The sequence below is a fragment of the Panulirus ornatus genome, chromosome 36 (genome assembly GCF_036320965.1).
Source record: "Panulirus ornatus isolate Po-2019 chromosome 36, ASM3632096v1, whole genome shotgun sequence".
Classification (NCBI taxonomy): Eukaryota; Metazoa; Arthropoda; class Malacostraca; order Decapoda; family Palinuridae; genus Panulirus; species Panulirus ornatus.
The window spans coordinates 14,067,322-14,083,857 of record NC_092259.1 but is presented as its reverse complement, the minus strand read 5'-3'; the positions used below and the strand labels follow the sequence as shown (position 1 = coordinate 14,083,857).

The 16,536-nt window shown below is 40.7% G+C and overlaps 1 protein-coding gene across 1 annotated transcript in view; it reads left to right on the top strand.

The window, feature by feature from the left end:
* Positions 1–16,536, top strand: part of Parp1 (Poly-(ADP-ribose) polymerase) — a 497,767-nt gene that overhangs the window by 418,743 nt on the left and 62,488 nt on the right. Inside the window, exons 10-11 of the mRNA XM_071683522.1 lie at positions 4,761–4,924; positions 12,547–12,692. Coding sequence (XP_071539623.1) covers positions 4,761–4,924; positions 12,547–12,692 — 310 coding nt within the window. The remainder of the gene's footprint in view (positions 1–4,760; positions 4,925–12,546; positions 12,693–16,536) is intronic.

Below are 16,536 nucleotides of genomic sequence, written 5' to 3'. Positions count from 1 at the left end.
CATCTCATCATCATGATCTGAAATATTCCTAGCCTCTATTAGTTCTCATACAGTATATATCCATGTCTTTTGTTGTGTATTTCTTCTTCTTGTATTATAACACTGGTATCTTCAACATTTTGAGATCTGCCATACATTCTAGGTGACATTATCATCATTAAAGACACATTTGTGTGCCTTTTTAGTGAATTTTTCATGACATGTATGCTGATTTCTTCTTTCTTTAGTCTTTCAAACCTTCTCATTCAAGTTACACTTATCCAATTGGAACAGGCATCACAGATATAAAAAGTTAGATTAATAAAGATATCCATTTCATTTCATTTTCTTTCTTTTATCTAACCATATAGGCATAAACTTTAGTTTTATATCCATGCATAAAAGTTTAGATGAATACTCCTTTGTTGAAGCATTTGCACACTCAACGCTTAAAGTGTTTCCATTTACCATCGCTTTCAGCTTACCTCCATTGTCTTTCTTTGCAAACAAGAAGCTAAGAATACTTCCCCTGTATTCCCTGCATGTTGTAGAAGGTGACTAAAGGGGATGGGAATGTGTAGCTGGAATGCCTTAATATCATTGCCTGTTTTAGTTGTTTCTGTTTATATTGATGACTGCTTTAAGTGATTCTGTTCCCTTACCATATACACCATTGGCTTTTTTATTCCCTTTCATGGAAGTTGTTTATGATTTCATCAGTTTTCTAAGGCTGTTTGCTTGAGTAAGAACTAGTGAATAACTACCTCAAAGAGGTGTCCACTGCAAAAGAATTTCCATAACTAAAGAACTCCATTGCTGCTGCTTAGCCTTTAGTGCCTCACCCTTAACAGGCCACTGCCAGAGGGCATGTCTAGAGCAGTGTCTGCAGAGGCTCTCTCTATATATACATATACATTCACACATACACACAGAAATATTTATTCATATATTCATTATACTCTGTCACTGTCGCCTGCATTAGCAAGGTAGCACAAGGAAACAGACTAAGGAATAGCCCAAACCACCCACATACACATTATTTTTTTTCATTATTACACTTTGTTGCTGTCTCCCGCGTTATAGGTAGCACAAGGAAACTGACGAAAGAATGGCCCTACCCACCCACATACACATGTATATACATATATGTCCACACACGCGAATATACATACTTATACATCTCAATGTATACATATATATACACCCACAGACATATGCATATATACACATGTACATAATTCATACTGTCTGCCTTTATTCATTCCCATCACCACCCTGCCACACATGAAATAACAACCCCCTCCTGCCTCATATGCGCGAGGTAGCGCTAGGAAAAGACAACAAAGGCCACATTTGTTCACACTCAGACTCTAGCTGTCATGTAATAATACTCTGAAACACAGCTCCCTTTCCACATCCAGGCCCCACAGAACTTTCCATGTTTTACCCCAGACACTTCACATGCCCTGGTTCAATCCATTGACAGAACGTCAACCCCGTGTACCACATTGTTCCAATTCACTCTGTTCCTTGCATGCCTTTCACCCTCCCATGCAATTTTCAGGCCCCAATCACTCAAAATCATTTTCACTCCATCTTTCCACCTCCAAATTTGGTCTCCCACTTCTCGTTCCCTCCACCTCAGACACATATATCCTTTTGGTCAATCTTTCCTCACTCATTCTCTCCATGTGACCAAACCATTTCAAAACACCCTCTTCTGCTCTCTCAACCAACTCTTTTTATTACCACACATCTCTCTTACCCTATTATTACTTACTCGATCAAACCACCTCACACCACATATTGTTCTCAAACATCTCATTTCCGGCACATCCACTCTCATCCGCACGACTCTATCCATAGCCCACGCCTCGCAACCATATAACATTGTTGGAACCACCATTCCTTCAAACATACCCATTTTTGCTTTCCGAGATAATGTTCTCAACTTCCACACATTCTTCAACGCTCCCAGGACTTTCGTCCCCTCCCCTACCCTATAATTCACTTCCGCTTCCATGGTTCCATCCTCTGCCAAATCCACTCCCAGATTAGATATCTAAAACACTTCACTTCCTCCAGTTTTTCTCCTTTCAAACTTACCCCACAATTGACGTGTCCCTCAACCATACTGTACCTAATAACCTTGCTCTTATTCACATTTACTCTCAGCTTTCTTCTTTCACACACTTTACCAAACTCAGTCACCAGCTTCTGCAGTTTCTCACACGAATCAGCCACCAGCTCTGTATCATCAGCAAACAACAACTGACTCACTTCCCAAGCTCTCTCATCCACCACAGACTGCATACTTGCCCATCTTTCCAAAACTCTTGCATTCACCTCCGTAACAACCCCATCCATAAACAAATTAAACATCCATGAAGACATCACACACCCCTGCCACAAACCTACATTCACTGAGAACCAATCTCTTTCCTCTCTTCCTACACGTACACATGCCTTACATCCTTGATAAAAAACTTTTCACTGCTTCTAACAACTTGCCTCCCACACTATATATTCTTAATACCTTCCGCAGAGCATCTCTATCAACTCTTATCATATGCCTTTTCCAGATCCATAAATGCTACATACAAATCCATTTGCTTTTCCAAGTACTTCTCACATACATTCTTCAAAGCAAACACCTGATCCACACATCCTCTACCACTTCTGAAACCAAACTGCTCTTCCCCAATCTGATGCTCTGTACATGCCTTCACCCTCTCAATCAATACTTTCCCATATAATTTCCCAGGAATACTCAACAAACTTTTACCTCTGTAATTTGAGCACTCACTTTTATCCCCTTTGTCTTTGTACAATGGCACTATGCAAGCATTCTGCCAGTCCTCAGGCACCTCACCATGAGTCATACATACATTAAATAACCTTACCAACCAGTCAACAATACAGTCACCCCCTTTTTTAATAAATTCCACTGCAATACCATCCAATTTACCAAATCATTTTCCCTAACCCTCTCACTTTGCACACCACCTCAACCAAAACACCCTGTATCTACCACTCCATCATCAAACACATTCAACAAACCTTTAAAATACTCGCTCCATCTTCTCACATCACCACTACTCGTTATCACCTCGCCATTAGCCCCCTTCACAGAAGTTCCCATTTGTTCCCTTGTCTTATGCACTTTTACCTCCTTCCAAAGCATCTTTTTATTCTCCCTAAAAGTTAATGATACTCTCTCACCCCAACTCTCATTTGCCCTCTTTTTCACCTCTTGCACCTTTCTCTTGACCTCCTGCGTCTTTCTTTTGTACATCTCCCACTCATTTGAATTATTTCCCTGTAAAAATGATCCAAATGCCTCTCTCTTCTCTTTCACTAATAATCTTATTTCTTCATCCCACCACTCACTACCCTTTCTAATCTGCCCACCTCCCACACTTCTTATGCCAAAAGCATCTTTTGCACAAGCCATCACTGCTTCCCTAAATACATCCCATTCCTCCCCCACTCCCCTTACGTCCTTTGTTCTCACCTTTTTCCATTCTGTACTCAGTCTCTCCTGGTACTTCCTCACACAAGTCTCCTTCCCAAGCTCACTTACTCTCACCACTCTTTTCACCCCAACATTCTCTCTTCTTTTCTGAAAACCTCTACAAATCTTCACCTTTGCCTCTACAAGATAATGATGAGACATCCCTCCAGTTGCACCTCTCAGCACATTAACATCCAAAAGTCTCTCTCGCGCACCAATCAATTAACACATAATCCAATAACGCTCTCTGGCCATCTCTCTTACTTACATACGTATACCTATGTATATCTCTCTTTTTAAACCAGGTATTCCCAATCACCAGTCCTTTTTCAGCACATAAATCTACAAGCTCTTCACCATTTTCATTTACAACACTGAACACCCCATGTACACCAATTATTCCCTCAACTGCCTCATTACTCACCTTTGCATTCAAATCACCCATCACTGTAACCCGGTCTCATGCATCAAAACTACTAACACACTCACTCAGCTGCTCTCAAAGCACTTGCCTCTCATGATCTTTCTTTTCATGCCCAGGTGCATATGCACCAATAATCACCCATCTCTCTCCATCCACTTTCAGTTTTACCCATATCAATCTAGAGTTTACTTTCTTACACTCTATCACGTACTCACACCACTCCTGTTTCAGTAGTGCTACTCCTTCCCTTGCTCTTGTCCTCTCACTAACCCCTGACTTTACTCCCAAGACTTTCCCAAACCACTCTTCCCCTTTACCCTTGAGCTTCGTTTCACTCAGAGCCAAAACATCCAGGTTCCTTTCCTCTAATATACTACCTATCTCTCCTTTTTTCTCATTTTGGTTACACCCACACACATTTAGACACCCCAATCTGAGCCTTCAAGGAGGATTAGCACTCCTCGCGTGACTGCGTCTTCTGTTTACCCTTTTAGAAAGTTAAAATACAAGGAGGGGAGGGTTTCCAGTACCACGCTCCCGTCCCCTTTAGTCGCCTTCTACGACATGTGAGGAATGCATGGGAAGTATTTTTTCTCCCCTATCCCTATTTAATGGTAATTATTCTCCTTATGATAGTATTGTTTTATTTGGTACCAAATACAGTTTTGATGATTTATGAATCAATGTATATTTGCGTGTGTGGACGTGTATGTATGTATATACATGTGTATGGGGGTGGGTTGGGCCATTTCTTTTGTCTGTTTTCCTTGCGCTACCTCGCAAATGCGGGAGACAGCGACAAAGCAAAATAAATGAATAAAATAAATCAGTGAAATTTTTCAGCACGGCTGTATCCAAGTCTACCAAACCCTTGGAAGGAATGAAGTTTGCTATCATTGGTAACAGCATTACAAAAGACAAGAAAAAGATGAAGACTAGAATTAAGGAGTTGGGTGGAGAAGTGACTTCAAAGATAGAAGAAGCAACTGCTGTGATAACTACTCTGGGTTAGTTAAACAACTGCTTCCTTCAGCTATTACCTCACTACATTATTGTAAGTGCTAGAAAACAATAGGGGCTTATTACCCTCATCCTAAGTTAGGGTTTACCCAAACCTGTCTAATTTTTCTGCATTTTATTACTGTGCGACTAATTTATATAACTTCTCAAAGTTTTCATCAGCTTGTTCCCACTTAATGCACTTGTTAGTACTTTTCTCAAACTTATTCTTGTTGCTATTTCATGTAGAAAATTTTTTTGAAACTTTTTGCTTTTTCTTCTTTCATTCTTTTTTATTGGAAGAAAAAAAATCATGAATGTTTAGGACTTGGACATTTTTTTTTTTTTTTTCTCCATTATCGGTTTCTTTCATGATGTTCGAGAGAATATCTAAGATCTCAAACCCCTTGCCCTCTGATTACCTAAATGCCCCTTCCCAAACTAAACGCCTACTTAAATGATGTATACAGTTTGACTGGCTGCACTGGCCTCATAGTTATGTGGATTCCTTGATGTTACAGATATTCCTGTCATGGATAGACATCTTTTTCTGATTTACTAAAGGTGTAGTGTATTTATGTACTGTGAATTTTTGCTATAGCTTGTTATAAATGTATTAGTTAGACAAGCCAATGACCAGTGAGGTATATTTTTGGTACTACCTGCTTAGTTACTGAGGGGTTAGTGATGGCTGTTTTGTGAACCAGCACTTCATTGGTTGTCAAGTCGCACTCCTTTGACCCAGGTAGCTGTCTTTTCTATCTGCCTCATGACATGTGAACTGCTGGCATTCTATCCACAATCGTACAATCTCTCCGTGTCACACATGACACTTGACAACACTCAACTCACACAACTCATTCTTTGCAACTCTAGATTTTCTTTTGGTGAGAGCCTTGTGCTTTCGCTGCCTTTTGGCAAAATGGTAGGGTTAATAGACAGAAACAGTAGTTATGAACATTATGCAGAAGTAGTGGGTAGAATTATTAACTGGGAGCACTGGGTAGAAGTAGTTGGTAGGAGCCATATGGGGACTTTTGCCATGTCATCCCCTTGAGGGATTTCCCTAGAGGAACAGGCATTAAAGATATAGATATAAATATAGTAGTTGAAATGTAACTCTTAACCCAGTAAAGGTGGGTGATGTTACCTAACATTCATACAGTAGAAGCCAGGTAACATCACGTAATGTTGGGGATGAGAGAGCTTGGGAAGTGAGTCAGTTGTTGTTCGCTGATGATACAGCGCTGGTGGCTGATTCATGTGAGAAACTGCAGAAGCTGGTGACTGAGTTTGGTAAAGTGTGTGGAAGAAGAAAGTTAAGAGTAAATGTGAATAAGAGCAAGGTTATTAGGTACAGTAGGGTTGAGGGTCAAGTCAATTGGGAGGTGAGTTTGAATGGAGAAAAACTGGAGGAAGTGAAGTGTTTTAGATATCTGGGAGTGGATCTGTCAGCGGATGGAACCATGGAAGCGGAAGTGGATCATAGGGTGGGGGAGGGGGCGAAAATTTTGGGAGCCTTGAAAAATGTGTGGAAGTCGAGAACATTATCTCGAAAGCAAAAATGGGTATGTTTGAAGGAATAGTGGTTCCAACAATGTTGTATGGTTGCGAGGCGTGGGCTATGGATAGAGTTGTGCGCAGGAGGATGGATGTGCTGGAAATGAGATGTTTGAGGACAATGTGTGGTGTGAGGTGGTTTGATCGAGTGAGTAACGTAAGGGTAAGAGAGATGTGTGGAAATAAAAAGAGCGTGGTTGAGAGAGCAGAAGAGGGTGTTCTGAAATGGTTTGGGCACATGGAGAGAATGAGTGAGGAAAGATTGACCAAGAGGATATATGTGTTGGAGGTGGAGGGAACGAGGAGAAGAGGGAGACCAAATTGGAGGTGGAAAGATGGAGTGAAAAAGATTTTGTGTGATCGGGGCCTGAACATGCAGGAGGGTGAAAGGAGGGCAAGGAATAGAGTGAATTGGAGCGATGTGGTATACAGGGGTTGACGTGCTGTCAGTGGATTGAATCAAGGCATGTGAAGCGTCTGGGGTAAACCATGGAAAGCTGTGTAGGTATGTATATTTGCGTGTGTGGACGTGTGTATGTACATGTGTATGGGGGGGGGGGGTTGGGCCATTTCTTTCGTCTGTTTCCTTGCGCTACCTCGCAAACGCGGGAGACAGCGACAAAGTAAAAAAAAAAAAAAAAAAAAAAAAATTATTTTTTGAATTTTGGCAATGTGGCACCACTGTCATCTACTATCATGACCTCTGTTTACCTATTCATGTACACAGTTACCCTTGCTCCCCCATCCACGGTCAGGACCAGTAATAGTTGTTACCTAATGTTTGTACCATAGTAGGTGGGCAACATTACATAATCTTGGGCCATTTTGTGTCGTAATTGTATGGTGAAATTAGGTGATGCGGCATCTCTGACATGTAAGTAGATGTACATAGCAATTGTAAATAAATGCATGAATAATGAATTAGTGTAAACTAAAAGTGACCGCAGAGTCCCCTAACCTCGTCCCAGGCACACCTGATAAGCTGCCCACCCTGGGTCCTTCTGTGCTACTACTACCCTCCTCCCACAGCCTGCTGTGATGCAGTATTGCTTAAGTAACACCTCTTGCCTTCGGTTCTCATTCAGTTTTATCTAGTTATGTATGTATTGGCTTATTCCTTAATATTTTAGTATTCCTGAAATATGCCGCCTTACACGAATGTATTGAAAAACCTCGCCTGCCTTTAATGGGTTACTGTTGGTGGATTTTTAATTTTCTACCCCTTCTACTTCTTTTTGGAGACTTTAAGATGAGAGGCTCTTTACTAGGGGTTACATGGATGTATAAACTAGAATGGCATTATCTTAGTGATGACTTTGATTCAGGCCCTAATGTTGTGCCAGTTAGGGTTGACCATCGCTCAGTCAAGCCTCTGCTGGTTTGGTTCTGCTTAATTAACCTTTTCTGGCATTTTCTTTGGAAAGAGGATCCTGTTGGTTGATCCCTGCCCGTGATTAGGGGTAGTTGGGAATTACTCATGGACAATGGTAGTTAGTAGATGATAGGCAACCAACAACCAGGTAGGTGTAGTACCAATACTGCCTGCATGGGTATTGGGAGGGTTAGTGACACCTGTGTAGTGAATGTGGGCTACTGGCATTCTTTCCACAAACATACACTGTCCCCTTGTCATACATAACATTTAACAACAATTAACTAACACATTTGATTCTTCATAACTAGAAGTTCCTACAGTGAGCACTATGCACTAGCACTGCTTTTGGGCAAAATGTTAGGAGCAATTAGTTAGAGTAGTAGGTAGTAACATTTAGACGAGCAGTAGGTAAAAACATTAGGTAGGAGTAGTTGGTAGGAACATTAGGCAGGAGCAGTAGGTAGAAGTTGTTGGTAGGAACATTAGGCAGGAGCAGTAGGTAGTAGTAGTTGTTGGGAACATTAGGTAGGAGCATCGGGTAGAAGTAATCAGTTGGAACATTAAGTAGGAGCCTCTGCATACACTGCGCTAGACATGCCCTCTGCCAGTGGCTTGTGAAGGGTGTGGTACTAAAGGCTAAAAAGCAGCACTGGAATTTACTAGTTATGGAGACTATTGCCATGGCCACCCCTTGAGGGAGTTCCAGTTGGGAATAGGCATCAGAGATATAGATAGATACTTGTGGACAATCATCCCCCAGCACACCTGGCAGGTTGTAATTATTCAGCCCACTAATCGCACTGGGGGACTAAGGGCAGGAAATAGCATAACCCCTAGCAGGGCCAAGCTTTTCATGTAAGAAAAATTTTCTGGAACTTTCTTAGATTGCTTATTTCAGTTTAAGATTGTCTCATTTTATTTTCTTCAATGTAGATTTATTTCATTACCTTTCTGGTATCCACATGAATAATAAGAGTGTTGTACTGATTTATATTTGGTGATATTCACCTGATAGTAGGCTCATGAAAACACAGTAAATGGAAATATATTGTATTTGCCATTAAGAGTAAAAAATGTACGGGAAATAAATTGATAATGGATTATACCATAAAGAAATTTCCTCAGAATTGTGATAATCTTCAGTATGATGGTATAGAGGTACAGTAACTCAAATAAATAGCTTTTTCTTTATCTTTTCTTTCATACTGTTCCCCATTTCCTGCGTAGGTGAGGTAGCGTCAAGAACAGAGGACTGCTCTTGCCCAATTTGATGCTCTGTACATGCCTTCACCCTCTCAATCAATACCCTCCCATATGATTTCCCAGGAATACTCAACAAACTTATACCTCTGTAATTTGAACACTCACCTGTATCCCCTTTGCCTTTGTACAGTGGCACTATGCATGCATTCCACCAATCCTCAGGCACTTCACCATGAACCAACCAGTTAACAACAGTCACCCCCTTTTTTAATAAATTCCACAGCCATACCATCCAAACCTGCTGCCTTACCGGCTTTCATCTTCTGCAAAGCTTTCACTACCTCTTCTCTTTTTACCAAATCATTCTTCCTGACCCTCTCACTTCACACACAACCTCAACCAAAGCACCCTATATCTGCCACTTTGTCATCAAACACATTCAACAAACCTTCAAAATACTCACTCCATCTCCCTCTCACTTCACCGCTACTTGTTATTGCCTCCCTATTTGCCCCCTTCACCGATGTTCCCATTTGTTCTCTTGTCTTATGCTTTTCATTTGCCTCCTTCCAAAACATCTTTTTATTCTCCCTAGATTTAATGATACTCTCTCACCTCATCTCTCATTTGCCCTCTTTTTCACCTCTTGCACCTTTCTCTTGAAAGGTGCAAGAGATGAAGATATGTAGAGGTTTTCAGAAAAGAAGAGAGAATGTTGTGGTGAAGAGAGTTGTGAGAGTAAGTGAGCTTGGAAAGGAGACTTATGTGAGGAAGTACCAGGAGAGATTGAGCGCAGAATGGAAAAAGGTGAGAGCAAATGACGTAAGGGGAGTGGGGGAGGAATGGGATGTATTTAGGGAAGCAGTGATGGCTTGCGCAAAAGATGCTTGTGGCATGAGAGAGGTGGGAAGATTAGAAAGGGTAGTGAGTGGTGGGATGAAGAAGTAAGATTGTTAGTGAAAGAGAAGAGAGAGGCATTTGGATGATTTTTTGCAGGGAAATAGTGCAAATGACTGGGATATGTTTAAAAGAAAGAGGCAAGAGGTCATTTTTTATATATAATAGGACCAAATATGCCTCAAAACTTTTTTTTTTTTTTTTTTTTTTTTTTTTTTTTTTATACTTTGTCGCTGTCTCCCGCGTTTGCGAGGTAGCGCAAGGAAACAGACGAAAGAAATGGCCCAACCCCCCCCATACACATGTACATACACACGTCCACACACGCAAATATACATACCTACACAGCTTTCCATGGTTTACCCCAGACGCTTCACATGCCTTGATTCAATCCACTGACAGCACGTCAACCCCTGTATACCACATCGCTCCAATTCACTCTATTCCTTGCCCTCCTTTCACCCTCCTGCATGTTCAGGCCCCGATCACACAAAATCCTTTTCACTCCATCTTTCCACCTCCAATTTGGTCTCCCTCTTCTCCTCGTTCCCTCCACCTCCGACACATATATCCTCTTGGTCAATCTTTCCTCACTCATTCTCTCCATGTGCCCAAACCACTTCAAAACACCCTCTTCTGCTCTCTCAACCACGCTCTTTTTATTTCCACACATCTCTCTTACCCTTACGTTACTTACTCGATCAAACCACCTCACACCACACATTGTCCTCAAACATCTCATTTCCAGCACATCCATCCTCCTACGCACAACTCTATCCATAGCCCACGCCTCGCAACCATACAACATTGTTGGAACTACTATTCCTTCAAACATACCCATTTTTGCTTTCCGGGATAATGTTCTCGACTTCCACACATTTTTCAAGGCTCCCAAAATTTTCGCCCCCTCCCCCACCCTATGATCCACTTCCGCTTCCATGGTTCCATCCGCTGACAGATCCACTCCCAGATATCTAAAACACTTCACTTCCTCCAGCCTCTCACCATTCAAACTCACCTCCCAATTGACTTGACCCTCAACCCTACTGTACCTAATAACCTTGCTCTTATTGACATTTACTCTTAACTTTCTTCTTCCACACACTTTACCAAACTCCGTCACCAGCTTCTGCAGTTTCTCACATGAATCCGCCACCAGCGCTGTATCATCAGCGAACAACAACTGACTCACTTCCCAAGCTCTCTCATCCCCAACAGACTTCATACTTGCCCCTCTTTCCAAAACTCTTGCATTTACCTCCCTAACAACCCCATCCATAAACAAATTAAACAACCATGGAGACATCACACACCCCTGCCGCAAACCTACATTCACTGAGAACCAATCACTTTCCTCTCTTCCTACACGTACACATGCCTTACATCCTCGATAAAAACTTTTCACTGCTTCTAACAACTTTCCTCCCACACCATATATTCTTAATACCTTCCACAGAGCATCTCTATCAACTCTATCATATGCCTTCTCCAGATCCATAAATGCTACATACAAATCCATTTGCTTTTCTAAGTATTTCTCACATACATTCTTCAAAGCAAACACCTGATCCACACATCCTCTACCACTTCTGAAACCACACTGCTCTTCCCCAATCTGATGCTCTGTACATGCCTTCACCCTCTCAATCAATACCCTCCCATATAATTTACCAGGAATACTCAACAAACTTATACCTCTGTAATTTGAGCACTCACTCTTATCCCCTTTGCCTTTGTACAATGGCACTATGCAAGCATTCCGCCAATCCTCAGGCACCTCACCATGAGTCATACATACATTAAATAACCTTACCAACCAGTCAACAATACAGTCACCCCCTTTTTTAATAAATTCCACTGCAATACCATCCAAACCTGCTGCCTTGCCGGCTTTCATCTTCCGCAAAGCTTTTACTACCTCTTCTCTGTTTACCAAATCATTTTCCCTAACCCTCTCACTTTGCACACCACCTCAACCCAAACACCCTATATCTGCCACTCTGTCATCAGACACATTCAACAAACCTTCAAAATACTCATTCCATCTCCTTCTCACATCTCCACTACTTGTTATCACCTCCCCATTTACGCCCTTCACTGAAGTTCCCATTTGCTCCCTTGTCTTACGCACCCTATTTACCTCCTTCCTTTTTTTTTTTTGTATTAAAAAATCCCCAGGTTTGATTCCATAAAACCCAGTGAAGAAGATAAAGTGGTTTGGGCTTTTAATTTTTTTTTTTTTTTACAACTCTGTTTATAGCAAACATTTTTACTGTGTGTAGGAAACATTTGTCTTGGAGAGTTTTACAAACATTTTCAATATGTATTCCCCTGCTGAAAATTTTTCCCATATCTCATATACTTTCATGAATTCTCCATGTTTTTATATATAGAACACATGATTTTCAATATCTTATAAATTCCACAGTGTACTTTTTTCTTATTTTCAAAATGTTGTTCCTCTTATAGTAAAAGCATTAGATTTTACTGTGGTGTTGTCCTTATTTATTAGGTTTATTTACTTCCTTTCATGCTATCCATACTGCCTTACAGAAGTGTACTTACATGTTAATGAATAATTGGTGCCATCCATAGACTGCATTGGTGGCACAGACAAGAGGATTGCTCGTGCAAAGATGCAAAACATCCACTGCATTAGTGAGGACTTCCTGGATGAAGTGGAGAAAGGGGATGCTTTGCTGATGATTGAGAAGAAGAGCATTGCCTCATGGGGTGGGAATGTGAGTATTTTATTCTTGGTCACAATTCTTCTTCTTTTTTCTTTCATACTATTCACCATTTCCCCGCCTCAGCGAGGTAGCGTTAAGAACAGAGGAGTGGGCCTCTGCGAGAATATCCTCACCCGGCCCCCTTCTCTGTTCCTTCCTTTGGAAAAAAAAAAAAGATAAGAGGGGAAGATTTCCAGCCCCCCACTCCCTTCCCTTTTAGTCGCCCTCTACGACACGCAGGGAATACGTGGGAAGTATTCTTTCTCCCCTATTCCCAGGGATAATTAATGTGTAGAAAACGTATCTAGGAAAGGGAACCTAAACTTGATAGATAAATGAGAGAAAACCTAGAGGTGATATATTTAAAACTGAAAGCAAGCCCCTGGTACTTAGGATATTAGATTTAGATTGTAACGAGTTTTATGATGGCTTGCACACAATTTTATTTAGAAAGTTTTAAAGGATTCTTTTGGAAAGTGCTTGAAGGAATCCTTCAATCAGTTTATGCAAAAAAAAAAATATATTGCAGTCGGTGCTCTTAATTGATGAGTAGATGAAGGAAATAACAAACCAAAGAAGATACTTTGAACCTGTGAGATTTATGCTAAATTAACTCATACATTGCAGTTTGTACATGTATTGTCTCTCGAAAGTAAGGGTCGCATAGTGGACACATAAATGCTCTCTGCCTTCAAAATTCCTTGGTAGGAATTTGGCAGGCAACTATTGGTAAAAGATGGCCATTAGTAATATGGCAGCATTTGTAATCTTGACATGAGATAAAGGCATTTTTTCAAACACTGTGAGTCAGCATTCTTGATCATGGCAGAGAGGACAGTATATCATCAGAAGGCTGCTCCCACACCAGCTGCATCATATCTTGATCTCACTAATTATGTTGATATTCTCACTAGATATGATTCACATTAATAAAGTAAGTTAACGAGAGAGGTTGAATGGCCATTTGATAACAGTGAAGGGCATAATGACAGATGGAGACAGTGGGGTTGCTGCACATGATCCATTTACATTGCCACCAAAATGAACACATTGTTCGAGTAGGGGGGATGTAGTGGAAGGCTGAGTGTGTGATTGGCAGGCTGCGTCATTCATGCTAAAAGACTTTGTGTTTAAGCCCTTATAATCAGGAATGGCAAATGCATGAACGATAGCGTAAAGGAACGTGATTTTTTGTTAAGTTTATTGACACATACATAATGCAAAAAATTACCTTCATTTTCATTGCGCTGTAGATTGGCTGAGTGGACTGACACAACTAAGGATGAGACTTACCTTTCTTCCTGTGTGATTATTGTCATGTCAAATGTAAAAAAGACAAGAATGTTACAGTTAGACAATGAATGATTTTTATGAGGTAAGACTTTTGGAAAGCTAATATCTTGTGACCACTTTCTTCAACTCCAGCAACTTATTTAGTCTGTCGACACTAAACAACTTGTAAAAGGAGGTAATAAGTTGCAGAAAATCTTGCCAATTCTTGAACATATACACTCAAAATTCCAGTAAAGGTCAGTGCTTTTTCCATATTTATGCACAGATGTGAGTTTAGGGGAGAAGTCATATGGCATATGCTCTCCATAACATAACTCTGTGTTTGAATACTTTTAAGTCAATTATAAGTATCTTGAATACTACTTTTCATGGGAATGGATGAAGGCAGTAAGTATGAATATGTATATTTATATATATGTATGTCTGTGTATGTATATGTATGTATATGTTGAAATGTATGTGTGTGTATGGGCATTTATGTGTGTATATATATTTTTTTTTTTTTTTTTTCATACTATTCGCTATTTCCCGCGATAGCGAGGTAGCGTTAAGAACAGAGGACTGGGCCTTTGAGGGAATATCCTCACCTGGACCTCTTCTCTGTTCCCTCTTTTGGAAAAAAAAAAAAAAAAAAAAAAAAATATATATATATATATATATATATATATATATATATAGGGGTGAGGGTCAAGTCAATTGGGAGGTGAGTTTGAATGGAGAAAAACTGGAGGAAGTGAAGTGTTTTAGATATCTGGGAGTGGATCTGTCAGCGGATGGAACCATGGAAGCGGAAGTGGATCATAGGGTGGGGGAGGGGGCGAAAATTTTGGGAGCCTTGAAAAATGTGTGGAAGTCGAGAACATTATCTCGGAAAGCGAAAATGGGTATGTTTGAGGGAATAGTGGTTCCAACAATGCTGTATGGTTGCGAGGCGTGGGCTATGGATAGAGATGTGCGCAGGAGGATGGATGTGCTGGAAATGAGATGTTTGAGGACAATGTGTGGTGTGAGGTGGTTTGATCGAGTAAGTAACGTAAGGGTAAGAGAGATGTGTGGAAATAAAAAGAGCGTGGTTGAGAGAGCAGAAGAGGGTGTTCTGAAATGGTTTGGGCACATGGAGAGAATGAGTGAGGAGAGATTGACCAAGAGGATATATGTGTCGGAGGTGGAGGGAACGAGGAGAAGAGGGAGACCAAATTGGAGGTGGAAAGATGGAGTGAAAAAGATTTTGTGTGATCGGGGCCTGAACATGCAGGAGGGTGAAAGGAGGGCAAGGAATAGAGTGAATTGGAGTCATGTGGTATACAGGGGTTGACGTGCTGTCAGTGGATTGAATCAAGGCATGTGAAGCGTCTGGGGTAAACCATGGAAAGCTGTGTAGGTATGTATATTTGCGTGTGTGGACGTGTGTATGTACATGTGTATGGGGGGGGGGGGGTTGGGCCATTTCTTTCGTCTGTTTCCTTGCGCTACCTCGCAAACGCGGGAGACAGCGACAAAGTATAAAAAAAAAAAAAAAAAAAAAAAAATATATATATATATATATATATATATATATATATATATATATATATATATATAGGCCCAGTCCTCTGTTCTTAATGCTACCTCGCTAACGCGGGAAATGGCGAATAGTTTGAAAAAAAAAATATATATATATATATATATATATATATATATATATATATATATATATGTGTGTGTGTGTGTGTGTGTGTGTGTGTGTGTGTGTTTATGTGTGTGTGTTTATGTATGGTTGGACCATTCTTCGTCTGTTTCCTTGTGCTACCTCGCTGAGGCGGGAAAGAGCGATTAAGTATAATAGATAATAATATATAAAAAGCTGATTTGGATGAGAAACTGCAGAAGTTGGTGACTAAGTTTGGTAAAGTGTGTGAAAGAAGAAAGTTGAGAGTAAATGTGAATAAGAGTAAGGTTATAAGGTTCAGTAGGGTTGAGGGACAAGTTGATTGGGAGGTAAGTTTGAATGGAAAAAAACTGGAGGAAGTGAAGTGTTTTAGATGTCTTGGAGTGGATTTAGCAGCAGATGGAACCATGGAAGTGGAAGTGAGTCACAGGGTGGAGGAGGGCGTGAAGGTTCTGGGAGCATTGAAAAATGTGTGGAAGGTGAGAACATTATCTCGAAGAGCAAAAATGGACATGTTTGAAGGAATAGTTGTTCCAACAATGTTATATGGTTGTGAGGCGCAGGCCGTAGATAGGGTTGCGCGGAGGAGGGTGGATGTGTTGGAAATGAAATATTTGAGGGCAATATGTGGTGTGAGGTGGTTTGATCATGTAAGTAATGAAACGGTAAGAGAGATGTGTGGTAATAAAAAGAGTGTGGTTGAGAGAGCAGAAGAGGGTGTATTGAAATGGTGTGGACACATGGAGAGAATGAGGGAGGAAAGATTGACCAAGAGGATATATGTGTCGGAGGAGGAGGGAACGAGGAGAAGTGGAAGACCAAATTGGAGGTGAAAGGATTGAGTGAAAAATATTTTGAGTGATCAGGGCCTGAATATATAGGAGGGTGAAAGGTGTGCAAGGAATAGAGTGAATT